We start from the raw sequence: 16594 nt of genomic DNA, 5'->3' as shown, positions 1-16594 counted from the left end.
TCATTTTTACAGCTGTTGCAGTCCAGTGAAGATCTTTCTTGTTATTTTGTAAGTGGCGTAAAGCGGTCAAAAGAGCACTCAATAACATGGCTGATGGCAGCCTGAACAGCTCCTTTAATCAGAGCTCAGAATATGGAAATGTCTACAGACCACAGACAGTGTTCAGCGTCTTGACGTTCACCCTGCTGGCCATGCTTATGGTGGCTACATTTTTCTGGAACATGCTCGTCCTAGTCACAATTCTCAGAGTCAGAACGTTCCACCGCGTGCCCCACAATCTGGTGGCCTCCATGGCTATATCTGATGTTATGGTGGCTGCTTTGGTGATGCCTCTCAGTCTAGTGCATGAGCTGAACGGCCGTCGATGGAAGTTGGGCCAAGTTCTCTGCCAAGTCTGGATATCCTTCGACGTCCTGTGCTGTACAGCCAGCATTTGGAACGTGACCGCAATAGCCCTCGACCGTTACTGGTCCATAACCCGCCACCTGGAGTACACACTGAAGACCCGAAAGAAGATCTCCAATGTGATGATTGGCTTGACGTGGCTGCTCTCATCTGTTATTTCCCTCTCCCCTCTGTTTGGCTGGGGTGAGACGTATTCAGAGAAGGACATGGAGTGCCAGGTGAGCCAGGAGCCGTCTTACACCATCTTTTCCACATTCGGGGCCTTCTATCTGCCTCTTTGTGTTGTGCTGTTTGTCTACTGGAAGATATACAAAGCTGCTAAGTTCCGTATTGGATCAAAGAGGACCAACACCATCACTCCAGTAGCAGAGGCTGGAGAGGTACAGATGATATGTTGTGATATGCTTTCTTTTTTAGCAACTTTTTAAGTTCGTCATCCTGCACACACCAGTGTGCTGGCATTTTAATACTGTACGGTGCAGATCTTTTTTTTTCCCTCACGAATGCTGAATGTAATCTATTGCTTTAGATCAGACTTTTCCTATTTTACCTATCATTATTTTACAAAATGTTACTAGACAGCAATTCAATAGCTGATTGAACACAAATATCCCATTATGTTGCTCTATTACCTTGAACAGCGTGGTATAATCTCTGAGCATGTCACAACACTTTAGCGAATAGTATTCCTGACACCTCCCTTAGATAAGATCTATATTATTTTCCACTCTATTACCATCCTGTTCTGCTTCAGTGGGTTTAAGAGGGATTGTCAACGGTTTGACACCGAAACTTTAAGGGTTTAAAAGCTTATGATTAAATGCCTATTTTCATGGCCATTCCAATACTTCAAAAGTTCTATGCATTTTTATATTATGTTATCGTAACCCTAGAAAGAATGACTCGAAAACACTGCATGCATGGGCAGGGTAAAAGTCTTTGCATTGGATTCAGTAGCTTTTACTTTTCGATTTTTGTTCATTTTCATCTATATTATCTATGTAATAAAATAATTAAAGTTTTATATATTTTGTTATTTAAACACTGCCATTCAAAAGTTCACTAAGATTTTTTTTTCCGTTTGTATTATGTAAATTAATACTTGAATTCAGTAAGGATGCATTACATTGATCAAAATGACAGTAAAGACATTGAAAAATTTTACTCAAGAATTCTATTCAATTACTTTTGAACTTTTTATACAAGTAATCCCTGAAAAAAATACAATGATGTTTTCTACTTTATTGTCACAGTAATAGATTTCATTAAAAAATATATCGCAATAGAACATATATTTTTTTAAATTGTAATAATATTTCCCAATATTACTGTAGTTTTGATCACATAAATGCAGCCTTGGTGAGAATAAGAGACTTCTTTCTAAAACACCTTTACTTTTAAATGGTAAGTTTACATTGCTGAGGCTCACATCTAATCTGAGGAATATGTTTAATTTTGCATAAAAATTTTTTTTTATTAAATATAAAATTTCAACCTGTACACTATTTTTATGTGTTCTAGGTTTAAAACTAAATCTTGTGGTTTATTTGACCTTACATCTATACTTCTGACTGATCCACTCACAGCAGTGATGCTCAAGACACATCTGTTCCCTCAGGTGAAAGAGGCCTCCAGGCAACAGCCTCAGATGGTGTTCACAGTACGCCATGCCACGGTCACATTCCAGACCGACAGCGAGACGTGGCGAGAGCAGAAAGAGAAGCGAGCAGCTCTGATGGTGGGCATCCTCATCGGAGTGTTTGTCCTGTGCTGGATACCGTTCTTCCTCACCGAGCTCATCACCCCGCTGTGCTCCTGCCACATCCCGCCAATATGGAAGAGTGTCTTCCTCTGGCTGGGCTACTCCAACTCTTTCTTCAACCCGCTCATTTACACAGCCTTCAACAAGAACTATAATAACGCTTTCAGAAATCTCTTCTCTCGACAGCGCTGAGAGATAATCGGAAATCTTGGCTGTGCCACAAATGCCAGTTTAAGCCACCCTTAAGATTTGGGAAAGTGTGGTTATCTGAGTTCTTCAAAAGGCACAGATTCATAAAGAAACAGCGCTGCAGTATGGACGGAATGATGTCTGGGCTTTTACTGTCAGGCAAAGTGATGATTTGACCCAGTGTCAACAGTGAAGAACGCTCAGCTAAAATGTCAGGCTGTCCCTGCATTAAATGAATATAAACCATGTCTGGCTTTTAGCAGTCAGTTTATATGAGTTTATACTTACAGTATATATATATATATATATATATATATATATATATATATATATATATATATATATATATATATATATACCAATGTTTTTATCTTCTTGGAAGGTTATATGAGATATTGTCTTATCTAGAAGAGAAAAGATATGAAGTGTTCAGATAGAAAAGCCTCTAAGTGCCATCTGAAAGTTTTAGATTTTTATCAAGCTCCTATGCTTAGGTTGAGTCATTTTACCTCAATGGCAATGTGCAAGTCCTTTTCCAGGCTATTAAAGTGAAATAACTGAACATAAATATAGGGGCCTGATAAAAATCCTAATTTTAGATGAAAATTTCAGATGGCACTTAGAGGCTTTTGCATCTGATCTCTTCATATAGTCTTTTATCCAAAAAGACCAATAATGGACAGCAATTGGTAGTATACTTCGGGGGAAATGATTTAGGCTTTCTCTGTTTTAGAATTTGGATACATTTTCATTTACAAACACAATGTGCATTTTGTGTAGGATGCCTTTTTGCACATGGTAACCTTTTATGTTGGTCAGTGTGGATCATTATTGTTCCTAATTACAATACTCCGACACAAACAAGTGGTACAGATTATTCGTGTTGTCATTGTTTGTTACCCTGAAAGATACAGCTTATTATGAAAAATAAAAAGTAATGTCTCTGTTTTGAGGAGAGTGAACATGGCATTGATGTATTAACAGCTCCAGACTGCTGAGTTATGGACTATGAACTGTCATTGTACATGACTTAGTGAGAATTAGATTCTCCTAGTGGTAGATTTTAAGGAACATGCTGATGACCAAGCCAGAACTTTTCCATCTGTGTCATTTAAACTCTGACTGAAGTCATCTCCGCTTCTGGAAATTGAAAATGAAGGATTAACAGCACTTACTTCCCCTATAATGTCAGTGAAAATTACACTGAGCTACTTGACATTTTAAAAGTACCTAGCTTTTCATTCACTCCCATCTGTGTACGATGCTCCCACTTGTACATGAAGTGTTTGTCATTACGAGAGGAAATAGCGATGTCAATAGAAGCAATCTTGATCAAAATACTGAAGAACAGATGAAGAGCTGTAGATATACTGTCTAATATTTGGGCCTTAAAGAAAATACTTCAGCCGTATTCAAAAGGATTCGGCTCTATTCAATACCATGCTCTTGTTCACTTTCAGTAAAGATGCTTTAGACTTCAGGCTGTGTGGATTAATAATACGATGTCTCTGTGAATCAACCGTACCTTATTTGATTTAGATGTTCATTCTATCGCGCTGCACTTAAACACGTTTTGAAAGCCATGAATACACAGACAAGAGACTGACAGACCAAAGGCCAAGTTGGCTGAAAATGGAGCTCTACAGAGTGCTTTTGAGTGCTCAACAAACAGCAACAAAAAAGAGAGACATTTTCAGGGCTAATTGAAGTGAGGTGTCAGTAAGAAATTTGTTGGTGGAGTGGAGACATGAATAATGGATGCGACACCTGCCTAAATGGCACCTTCCTCTTTAGCAGAGATGGAAAGGGATAGAAAGAGACAGCAAAACATCTCACAGACTCACTGAGGACATAAACAGATACATGATCCTTTTTTTCCTATTGCAGGTACTTTCACACATTATGTAATAAATTATGGTAATGGCTGAACACAAGAGACCACAGGTGAAAGAATCAGGCTCAAATATTTTGTACCTGGGGGAAAACATAAGCAGATGAGAACAAAATGAACTGTATGCAAGTAATACAAATCTATTTCTGGACCAGTGGTGTGGCATAATATTTATTGGCAAATTCTTGTTGCTTTACCAAGGACAGATTCACCTAAAACATTAGTCTTTTAGAAGAGCGACAGAACACAGCATTTTAATATCCTTTTCAGAGCTCTGACGTGGTTTCAGATCAGTGAGCTGGGACTCATGGAATTCAGAAATTAACTTTTCATAATGCTCATATTCTTCGGCCTTTAGAAATAAAGAGACAACACAAAGAGATGGAAGAAAATGCCTTTGTGGATGGTAACCAGGGAAACGGTATCTGCTTCAACAAATATAAAGCATATTTTATTGAATGATGAGAAAGCAGCAAGGAATCAGATCCATTTGTTGAAATATCTGATATTCATCCACTGCAGTTTGTGTCGCCGCTTTTTCAGTGGCGCCGATGGCTAAAGGTTCTTTAGTGGGATCTATAACCTTTATGAAGTGAAAGTCAATAAATTCAGGTCTTGTACAGATTTTTTTTGTGTTTTGCATTGATTCTCTACATAATAAACTGACTGCAGTAAGTAAAACTCTTGACGTAGACCATAGTTGTGTGGTTTATTGCTTAAGAAAACCATTCAATAAAACAGTTTAGTCATACATACACAGTGGATATTCTTTATTCCCAAGTAATAGGACAGGAAGGATACTTATAAAAAAAAATTTAGAAGAAGAGAAACAGTTGTGCAGAAATTATTTTTCTGCCGAAAGCAATGGTAAATAGCTGTTGAGGAATAATTTTAGAATGAATGGAATGAACTTGTAAATCATTTCGTTTCTTCCACAAAACTCCTATTCTATGGTGCTCCATGGGTTATGGTTAATCTGGATCTGATTTGGATTCATAGTCCCAATAGTTACAGTTGCATCGGCTGTGTTTATTTGTTATAACATTTCTGCTGTTGAACAGCTGCTGAGTTATATTCTGATTTAGCAGGGATGGTGTATTAAAATGGCACGAGAAGATGCAACTGATGCACAGATAGATCCAAGATGAGACATACTGCCAGATTTCCTCTTTTTCTAAATTTCTATATGAGATAGAAACTTTCAGAAAGAAACTATCACAAAATAAACAATGGATATATCATAAAGTGTGTTTCCAAACAGCGTTCCGGTCAAGAGGAATCAGAAAACGTTTGCTCTCATTCTAACTACAATGTCATTAAGTGTTATTTCCCTGCAGATATCAAGCAATTAATTTTTCAATTATTATCAAAGCATTCTTTCACAATAATTTTTGGTATCATATAGCTTGATTAATGAGAAAGCTTCTCCAGGTTTTAAATTTCATTCAAGTACAGTGTAATTGATAAGTGTTCGACTCCCATCTATTGCTCAACTGTCATTTGATTGAATTTTTAACTACTCTGCAGAACTTTAATAAGTTAATGCAATATAATTGTGTGACAATCACAAAATTGATTCCCAATGATGTACCCATATTATTACAAGCACAGATTGCCTACAAAGAACTTTGACTGGAACATGACCGTTTTTTTGCAAAGCATTCTTCACAACATTGTTTAGCTGTTGTCTTATGCAAACCTGCCCCCTGGTGTACAAACATGGGAAATACATTCCCTGAGTATTAAAGATTCTCTATTGGTCAAGAACAATAAACAGCACAGCACAGCAAGCAAACTCAATATGTGTAACTCAATATAAATTATTATATAAAGTGAAGGCATGTATAGCTGACACTGCTAAAGCTCAGAGCTGAAGACAGAAGACAAGTACATATTAAGTAACACAACAAAGCACTTGAATATGTGCATTATGCAGCATACTTCGTAACTTATCATGTACAATATTTAATATAGTGCAGCAATATTTAATAGAGTTATTATAATAATAATACAGTACTGTTTGTCTGAGTTTCAGTGACTAGAAAGACTGAGCACTAGCTGTTACATTTTTTACTTATATACATTGACTAAATATCTATAGGTTAATGTTTGAAAGTCAATTTATATGTAAGTTGTTACTGTAAATGTTTAAACTATTCTATGTTCTCATAATAACACATATTTTAGATGTTTGTTATATGTTGAGTACTGTCTAGGTTACATTATTGTCCACGCTCACTATGTCACGCCATTGTAAGTAAATCAGCCTCTATCTGCTTTTGTGGATCAGTTCCCTTCCCATGTAGTTATCACCTGTTGTCTCCTTTTTGTCCTGGTGAGGGCAGACTTGACAGCAAAACAGACAGACAGACAGCTCCTCCATTATATCAAACAATACTAAAGACTTAAACGCATGCTATGTTGTACTGTAAATACACTTTATTATTTATATTATGGTACTTAGAAAAGTACAAAAGTTGTCACTGGGGTGTTACCCTTTCAAAATGTACTACTATGTATTCAGGTACTACTGTGGACCTTTAATGCATGCACCCTTTAGGGGTAAATTGAGGCAAAAGGGGTAAGTCTGAAAGGGTACTGCATCAGTGACAGCTTTTGTATATTTTTTCTAAGAGCATAGAGGTATATTTTCTGTTTTATATAGGCTATATAAAGACCTCTCAGGGTATGAATGGTTATAGATCATATGGTCAAACACATCAACATTAAAAGACCTTGACAAACTCTGAAACGCGTCCAATCGGAAGCATAATTAGATCATTTAATTGACAGCTAGATTCAGTGCAGGGATGGGACCTTGTGACCTGAGAGAATTAGGCATTGACATCCCTTTACCTGACTGTCTGACACAGCGTGACAGGCTGATTAAGACCAATTTTACCCATGTGGTCACATTTGCCACTTGCTTTTCAGGTGTAGCCATCACATCTGTGTACAAGCTTTGATTTCTGGACTGTATGCCGCAGGCTACAATTGGTGTGAAGGTTTTCATTAATTTATAGGCAAACATCCTGAGAAAGATTCCGAATCTTTCATTTTATATCATGAAGCGGCCAGTTGATGTCATATTCGACTAAAACGGGATCCTTGGATAATCTAATCTAGCTCCAGAGCCTCCATCAGCACAAATTAGTCATGATTAAAGGTTAACAGCTAACGAAGGACAGATCAAATCACTTGGCAACACAGCAGAATATAACACACTATGACATGATGAATTAATTCGGATTCGGATTACTCACAGAGAGGTGTTATGCTATACCTCTGACAGCCAATAAGCATTCTGACATTTCGAGCAGAATGCTAGCCTATATGATGAATTCATTACTGCCAAAAGCCATTTGTTTACATTTGTTCACACTTTCCATGACAGAGATGATCTGTTTTGGCTTAGCGCACCAAACGTTTAATTCAATATCTTCATTGATCAATGAAGACAGATTATAGAATTTGAAGGCACCTTGCTCTGTGTTTGATTTGATAGCACACTGAAATATGTAAATGTTTTATATAGCCGTAAATTCTGTCATTATTTACTCACCTCTCGTGTTGTTCCAAACTTGTATGAATGTCTTTCTTCTGTTGAACACAAAAGAAGACATTTTGCAGAATGTTGGTAATAAAAAAATGGCTGCTGGTAGCCATTGACTTCCATACATTTTTGTTCCCCATACTATTGAAGTCAATGGCTACCATCAACTGTTTGGTTACCAATATTTTTCAAAATATCTTCCAGCAGTAATATTGATCAGCGATATTTCCAACAGTCTTAAAAATAAAGGTGCTTAAAAAGGTTCTTCACAGCAATGCCATAGAAGAACTATTTTTGGTTCCAAAAAGAACCATTCAGTCAAAGGTCCTTTAAAGAACCATCTCTTTCTTACCTTTTTATAATCTTAAGATGTTAAAGGTTCTTTATGGAACCATTTAGACAAAAAAGGTTATTTTATGGCGTCGTGAAGCACCTTTTATTTTTAACAGTAAAGTATATATATATATATATATATATATATATATATATATATATATATATATATATATAATATGAAATCCTGGCATTTTGTACACTACATTATTTCTTTTTAAGTGATTCAATTCTTAGTTTTATCCTTCTGTTGGAGTGTTTTAAATGCTTACATTTGGGATCTCGTAATATTCATCACTGTCAAAGCCACGCAGTTTATCACTCAGCTCATTTGGCTACATAAAATGTTTATGTTCTCTCCTATCGTACCAGCAACTGTTATTAAATGCAGTGGAACTGACCTCAGAGAACATTCCATTAATGTTACTGTAATATTGTATGGATGTAGTCCTTCATTCTTTTGTACGCTCATTGTTTTGCAGGCTACACTGTAGTATAAGCTTGAAGATAACTAAATTAATTTACTTCACTGTTAATTAATTTGGATAATAAATGTGTTTGCTGTTTCATGTGTCTCAAAAGACACATATTACCATGCAAATCTCAAAGTATTGTCTTCACAGTTTCTCAGAGGGACCATATGAAAACTAGCCCTTCACAGCATTTCACCTTGTCAGATATCTTTACAGACTTATCTTATCAAATTATATGGTGATGCCTCCTGCAATAAGCTATCAGTGTAATCAATACTCATACATTGTCATTGCTCTCTCCCCTCGAAGTTACTCTCTCTCTCACTCACTCCCTCCTTTCCTCTATCTTGTTAGAGCACAGCAGAGATGCTGGCATACATCCAGCTCTCTCCGTGTGCCCAGACTGCCGCTGGGATTAACGCAGTAACCTTCAAGGAAATGTATTCCGGTGTCATTGGCCGGACTCCGTGCCTCTGTTTGCAGACAGAATACAGAGGTGTCCATTGGCTTCATGGGAACTCCCACCATCCTTTGCATCTGTGCCTCCACCCACCACCAACCAATTATGTGCAAAAACAAAAAACAAGGGGTAGAAAAGAGGCACTGCACCCTCTGAGGAATGAGCCTCTTCATTTCAATATCAGAGCCAGAGGATGAGCATGTTGGCACATTGAGACCAGGAGGCCAGCATTCAGTATTCTGTCTTCAGTCTCTCCGCTGGAACATTATCTCAGTCAACCAGATCACTAAATGTGTATTTAAACTCTTGATATGCTGCCATCAGTTTTATATTGAAAGTGTGACATGAGTGTCATGATACAATTAAATATATTATTATTTTATCTTATTAATTTGGTGCCATTTATAAATGATAGTATGAATTTATCTCTCTCACACTTTTTTAAGACCTATCATTAACATTTTGGAATGTTTACAACATGCTGTATTACTTAATTACTTTGCTTTTGGCATCACCAACTGCTAAACAGAAGAGAGATTTATGATATTCTGACAACATTTAAATCAGAAAAGCATGCAGCAAAATTGGATTTGGAACAGAACCGCCTTCATCCCTAAAGCATTTATGCATCAAATATTCATTTCTTGGCATTCATGAGATATTACTCTGAATAACTAGACACAAAGCAATAAAAACAAGTGGTGTATCAGGGGATTTGACAGACAACAATTACATCAAATTGACTTTAATTAAAAACTGATGAGAATGTCATGTGATGCCTACAACCTCTGGTTCAAATATGTAAGTGTATGTAAAAGTTATCTGACCTCAAAAAGAAATCTATAAAATAAATATTTTCAGCCCGATCACATGGCATAATGAGTATGAATTTGTATGACCTCATTCGTTCAATATGCCAAAAGAGCCAAAATATTATTTTTTTTTTACTTACTCCATTACATACTATTATTATTTATTTTCTTTTGCAAATGCCATATCAATTTTGCCATATATTATTTTAGTTTTAGTTTTTTTCAGTGTTTTGCGAAACATTTACATCTGTGCATTCCATCGTGAAAACATCATGCTTGTCAATACATTTGAATATATTTCATTCAGAAACTGTGGCGCTACGGAAATGACTTTTGTGTCTGAATGTCATTGCTGTGAAACACCCACCCCTCACAGGCCAGACACTGTTCTATCTATTTGCACACTGTCAGTCTCAAAAGCAAGTGGCCCTCTCCTCTCCTCCTGGGCAAGTCCCTCCTGAGAGGCGGCCATTCCTGCCTGCTGGGATACTGACAGTTAACCTTTCGCTCAGAGATTTCTGGGAGCTCTGCCAGATTTCCCACCCTGAATAGCTTTTTAAGAAAAGCTGCAAACTTAACAGATCACACATCCCGGGCAGTGTACTCCTCTGCTACATTAGCTTACCTACAGAGATAATAAGCCTGTTAGCAACCTCTGCTGGAGTGAACCAAGCTGATGACCTCCCCATCCTCTTTTATTCTTATGTGCAGTTTATTGCTCTTCTTTAAAGTTCAAAATACCCCCAACAAGGCATTCCATAAGTCTGAGCTCATCATAGTTGGCATTCATTAAAAACTAGTTACATGAAACAATATTACACCTTAGAAAATGTATTGCACAATTTATAATACCATACTTTCATACTCTCCTTCTGTACACTTCCTGCCCACAGCATCGGGACAATAGCATTAGTATGCCAATGGACGCATGAATGGATATCCTGTCATACATGACATACATCATAAGACATCTCTGAACTTTTGATCCGCTCCAAGTCTTGATAGATCTATTGTGAACCCATAGATTTAGGGAACAATGGTGTTTGACGCAGGGAATCTGGGGTACAGTATGGGTGTCTGTAGCCCAATCTGGTAATTAAGTGGGGTTAAAGCCAGGAGGGGCTCAGCAGGGATGATGCCTGGTAGGGGTGCTTGAGTCACTGCAGGGTATATAGGAGATCACAGTGAGACAGAGACAGACACCCCACCAGGAGACCAGGCTGGCTTCTGACATGCCAGGAGTGCAGAGGTGTCACCATTCGTGTGTGCAGATTTGAGATTGTCTCTCTAATTCATGAAGCCAAATGAAAATAGTTCCAGCACAGATAGAATAGAATAGAAAAGAATATATAGGAGTAGGTATAAATAAATAAAAAGAAGATATCTGTGCACAATTCTAGATATTTTGTCTTACCATTAATTTTTTTTTAAATATTGTTAAAACATGGGATAATGAATCTATACTAATTACTCATTCTTGCAGAGCTGTCTTCCCTTTCTCACAATACAGCTGTGAGAAACTACACCGAATGAGCTACAAAATAATTAATAAAAATAAATTAAAGCGATTACTAGCCATAGCAATTATGAGCCATTAGGTCAGTTCAGCAATGTTGTGTCTTGAAATTCTCAGTCTGCCCTAATGATAACTATAGCCAACCATTATTATTATGCTTTTTCTTATTTTAATACATTAATTATAATGACTCGGTCAGAGCCTTTTTCTCTTTCGTTTCTTAAGTGACATTTAAGTTTTAAGGTCACATTTGTCACCACACAAAGAGCTTAAAAAAAACCTGACAAATTAGTCTCTCATTTTCTTTTTTCTTTTTTTATTATTAAAAGCTGCACACACACATCAAAATTAATCTGATTAGATATTAAAACGTTCTCTTTTTCTTAAAAAAAGAAAAAAAAATTAAACATCACAAGGAAAAGCTATACAGGGTCTTCAGGTTCAACAGTTTTTGAAAATTAAATTAAGGGCTTGCTCCCCAAAGAAATTGAGATCATATCATTAGGACTATTATACTTTAATAATATGACATTAATTGAAAACCAAAGAGTGACCTGCTGGAACAGACTTTTTCTCAGCACTGCCTTTAACAAAAATGCCCCTTGGGTTGATTTACAGTAGTACTTACATTGGGAGCTAATAAGAAGAGTTAAATGAAAAAACGGGGCAACGTTTTTAATTAGGACAGTCATCCCTAAGAACAACATACTTCAAGCTGATGAGTGAGATTATCATACCCAGAGTGCAAGGTATTATGCTGGTTTTGACCTACAAAAATGACTCCATGTAAGGTCAAGGTCAAGAATCATAATGTCCTGCTGAGTGTAGGATTATTTGGAAAAGCGTCACACGGAAAAGAAATCATCGTCAGAGAAGACCATCTGGAGCAACTTGTCCTAATTCGATATACAATTAAAATCAAAAGCTATTTAACCAATCAAAAACTATTTTAAACAGCATATTTCTAATTATTATGCATGTAAGCTTCAATTAGTTCATATTAATTGAGGGCCTATGGAATACTTGTTCGCGTAAAAAATCATTTGCCACACTGCAGGGTAGTTTAAAAAGAATAGGCCTACATAAAAATTAAAAAGGCAAAATAACTAAATAAAAACAAATTGTGAAAAACATAGGCTAAAGGGTGAGAAACGGTTAAGGAACAAAGATATACTTTCCTTAACACAAATATTAAAGTCTTGACACTATTAAAAAAAAAAAAAAAAAGGGTAAAAACCAATATATAAACAATGCAAGAACTCTTTCTACACTAAAATAATTAGAACAGCAGGTAACCTTTTTGAGTTTTTTTGTCAGTAAAACATTTGCAGAGGGCCATTACCCAAATCCTCAATTGAGAGGGTTCTTAAAGAGCTTAAGGGCCTTGCGTCTCATAAGAGAGCAGTCTAAAGAGCGCGTTCAGCTCCGCTGAGCCTTTAATAAGTGAGATACATCCCTGTCCCTCAGTGCACCTCTCCTGAACTCATATTTCAGTCATGCCGTGAGCGGGTGGCACTACAGAAAGTAGGGTGAAGAGGTCTCCTTTTCTTTGTACACAGCTGAATTTCATTGCTATTCCAAGATGTATAAAACAAAGTAATATAGCTTAGGTCACCGATCTCACGGGAGAAAGACGAATTCGAATGTTTTTGTTCTGTTATTTTCAACCGTTCACATTTAAATTTGAATTTCAGTTCGAATTTTCAAAACGTTCTAGTCTAGTGTAACATTTCGTAGGCTACTGACACAGAGACGCAACATTTGTCCAAGTTTGAAATTTTTTGACACCATGTAAATCTACCAGGTGAAATCCATAGAAATTAGTCTGCCTTTATAATTGCACGACTGGCAGATAATTTACATGAATTTCCTAGTAGTGCCCTCAAATATTTACCTTTTTTTTTGGACGAAAGAAATCAGATTCAGAAGGCAGCATCATTTGAGAGTTGAGGTTTTACAGATGAGAACATCGACCCATATGGTCGTGAACCACCAATGAACATGCTACATCCCTAAATGCATAATGTCAGTTTAAAACAAAGGGAAATGAAGCCGACGCACCGCTGATGCGTTTCCCTGCAGCTGGCAAATATCATGCTCAAGTCACTGAAGTTACGGTGTCTAATCACGCTAATTAGGTTGAAAAGCAAACTTTAAATCCTTGCTTTTTTTAAGCTAACTTTCTATCAAAAGTAACAATTTATAAACGTTCAGTAAAATGGAAGAAATGTGGATAGCTACTGAAATAAAACAAATTTGGGGGAAAACGGAAGTGATGGTTTTGTCAGCTTTATTTAATAAATGTTTGACTAGAACAGAAAAGGGCTTTTCAATCTGATGCCTTATGGGAATATTTTTATACTATATGAATTAAAAACATTATGTGATGAAGCCCAGAATTCAGGTTTCGGAAGAATTAAAAACGTATAAACATAACATTAAGCAAAACATTTTACATCTCTAAAGAATCAAGACAATAAAGAGTTCAAAAACTTGAACATGATTTGAACATGATTTATTGCTGGCCACAAAGCCCAGCAAAATAATAATAATAATATTAATAAACGCGGAAAGCTGAAAACCAGAACTTTAAAAAGTTTTGACTTTTATGAATTCCCATGATAAAACAAACATAAAACCCGTGTAGCTGTCTTCTTTTGGATGAATGAATCAGTGATGTGGAACTTTTGCGACAATACCTGTCATCAACATTGTTTTACAGGGTTATTTTACATCTGAGTGATAAATTTAATTTCACTCGCAAGCTTAATATCCAATTTAAATGCATATGGTAGGCCTATTACAAGTGACACCGTTTTGCATACACTTTAAACATTAGGTGTAATGAGGTTTGATGATCTCTGAAAATTTGATAAAAGTTAAAATAAAGATTAATCATGAAGGAGATGAAAATGTTTTTTTGTTTTTTTTTTTTACCTTAGTGATTTTGGCACGTTGGAGACAGGTAATCAAATAGCTTCATATCTTTGAGAAATTATTTAAAGAAAGGACCAGAAATAATTATTAAACTCACTCAGATAACAAATGTCACAAATAACACAAGGAAAATAATTAAAGATTTGCCGTCGCTTTTTGTTTTGCCTGTTGCTGCATGCTTCAAGAATCCTTCACAAGAGATGCCCAATGTTTTATTATTATCATTATTATTATTAATTTATTTAAACTTCAACATCAAGAGACGTAACTGAGGATAAGGCTGGCATTGTCTTAACGCAGGACTGCAGCTAAATAGCACATTGTCTGATTCATAATAATAATAATAATAATCCTGATGACATACAACTGTTATTCTGCCCTTCACTCGTGGCACAAGGGTCCTTTACATCACAGCAGACATCTGTCAAAGTTAAAGAAAATTTCAGACCAAAATGGCTGAATAGAGTTCCTCCAGCCATGCAGCAGTTCTGGGATTAATGGTGGTTTGTGATGTCACAGTGCAACATCCTATTAAAGGCTCGTCCCAGATGACATTCTAACACTGTCAAACCTTGCATGGCATCCCATACACCCAGATGAAATATTACTTTACTGTTGTATTTTTTTTTTTACTTTTTATTGAATAAATAGTTCAATTCACTACATAAAATAATTATATAGTCCTATATATTATATCACCTATATATTATATTATTTAGTTCAATATAATGATTACAGTATGTGGGTTCAACAACATTACACGACGAGCAAAAGAGCTGCAGAATAACCACCATCAAAAAGCAATAAATAACTACCAAACTTTCATCATAATGAGTTGAACATTCAAATGTAATTGGCCTAATCAAGGATATAAAGTCACAAACAGCGAATATTCTGTAAACATTTTGAATGTCGAGCTTTTTTTATTTATTTGTGTGTGTTGTTTTGTTAAAGTTAACAACATTTTAATTATTACATCAAACATAGTTCAGTGGAATATATCGCTTCACTATGACGTCACGAGTAGCCTAATGTAATCCACAGTTCAAGTACACTGAGCCATGACCTATCCCTATACAAAAATTTTATTTTACTGTAATGGACATAAAAATATTATTATTTTGTTAATTTAGTTTAAAAATAAGAATATTCATTTTTCTTCCCTCTTTATAGGCTACGAGTTGCTTCAACCTTTTTTTTTTTTTTTTAACATCTAACCAATTAAAAACATGAAAAAATAAATAAGTAAAACTTACGAACTTTTGAAGCTGCTAAGTCGGTTTGTTCTGGTGGTCTCTATGGATGAAATCGAAATGTTTGTCAGAGGCTTCGTGTCATAGAATGGCACTGGTGTGATGTTCTATGAATGACATGACCATGTCATTTCCTCCCCATTGAGACTCGCTGAGTCTTTCACCGATATTATTAGCATCTGGGTCAGTCATTATTGTAGTCTATACAGAACAAAACGAATGAGGGGGTGAAGGAGACAGAGCATTTCCTCTCCTTGTGAGCTTTTCTGAATATTGATCTGAAATACATTAATATAGATGTTCGAGCTGCAGAAGGAGTCTATAGTATAAGACGCATATGTATCACGCTTGGCAGTCAAGAGCTGTGGCTTTTGAGATCAAATGACTGTCAAGACGATTGTGAAAATACTAAAACGTTTGTTGTAATAGAGCTTCATGTAAATGTCATATATTTTATGACTTTAAACTTGAGTAGCCTAATAGAGAACGTAACAAAAACACAGCTTTCGACTGGCTGGAACTTTCTATTTTATGTGCTCACAAAGCGTTGAGGCTATTGTGCAGCAGTCGGTTATGCCTGACCTCAGATTCACAATGACAAACTTTTACAAAACAATAACGAGAAAGGATTTCGGGGCGCTCAGTTTTACTCTTACGCTCTTTTCACGCTTCGCTTTCTCTATGTCGTGCTCTTTATTTCTCAAAAAAGCATGCACACGATATTTTTAACAAAAGAAAAAAAATCAAAATCGAAAAGATTGAGAGGGAAACAAAAGGCGATACTGGCACGGGCAATGGTAAAGTGAAGAAAAAAACATTTTAGTTTCAAAAACTATAAAATATTGTTTTGAGGACATGATAACCGTACTAGACTAATATTATATATATATAGCTTGATAAAATTCCTAATTTTAGACTTAGAGGCTTTTGCATCTGAACTCTTCACACACACACACACACACACACACATATATACATATATACATATATATATATATATATATATATAT

General features: G+C 35.9%; 2 protein-coding genes across 2 annotated transcripts in view; one reads left to right on the top strand and one right to left on the bottom strand.

Annotated features, from left to right (window-relative positions):
• Window positions 1–77: 77 nt before the first annotated feature.
• LOC127951157 (5-hydroxytryptamine receptor 5A-like) lies at window positions 78–2573 on the top strand. The gene is made up of 2 exons (XM_052548833.1): window positions 78–785; window positions 2024–2573. The coding sequence occupies exons 1-2, from the start codon at window positions 87–89 to the stop codon at window positions 2357–2359; spliced, it is 1035 nt and encodes a 344-aa protein (XP_052404793.1). The 5' UTR covers window positions 78–86; the 3' UTR covers window positions 2360–2573.
• Window positions 2574–10904: 8331 nt separating this feature from the next.
• Window positions 10905–16594, bottom strand: part of LOC127951443 (cadherin-18-like) — a 47425-nt gene continuing 41735 nt past the window's right edge. Inside the window, exon 11 of the mRNA XM_052549331.1 lies at window positions 10905–11038. Within this exon, the coding sequence (XP_052405291.1) occupies window positions 10905–11038 (134 nt within the window). The remainder of the gene's footprint in view (window positions 11039–16594) is intronic.

This window comes from Carassius gibelio, chromosome B2 (assembly GCF_023724105.1).
Source record: "Carassius gibelio isolate Cgi1373 ecotype wild population from Czech Republic chromosome B2, carGib1.2-hapl.c, whole genome shotgun sequence".
Taxonomy (NCBI): Eukaryota; Metazoa; Chordata; class Actinopteri; order Cypriniformes; family Cyprinidae; genus Carassius; species Carassius gibelio.
This window is presented reverse-complemented; position numbering and strand designations above follow the sequence as displayed.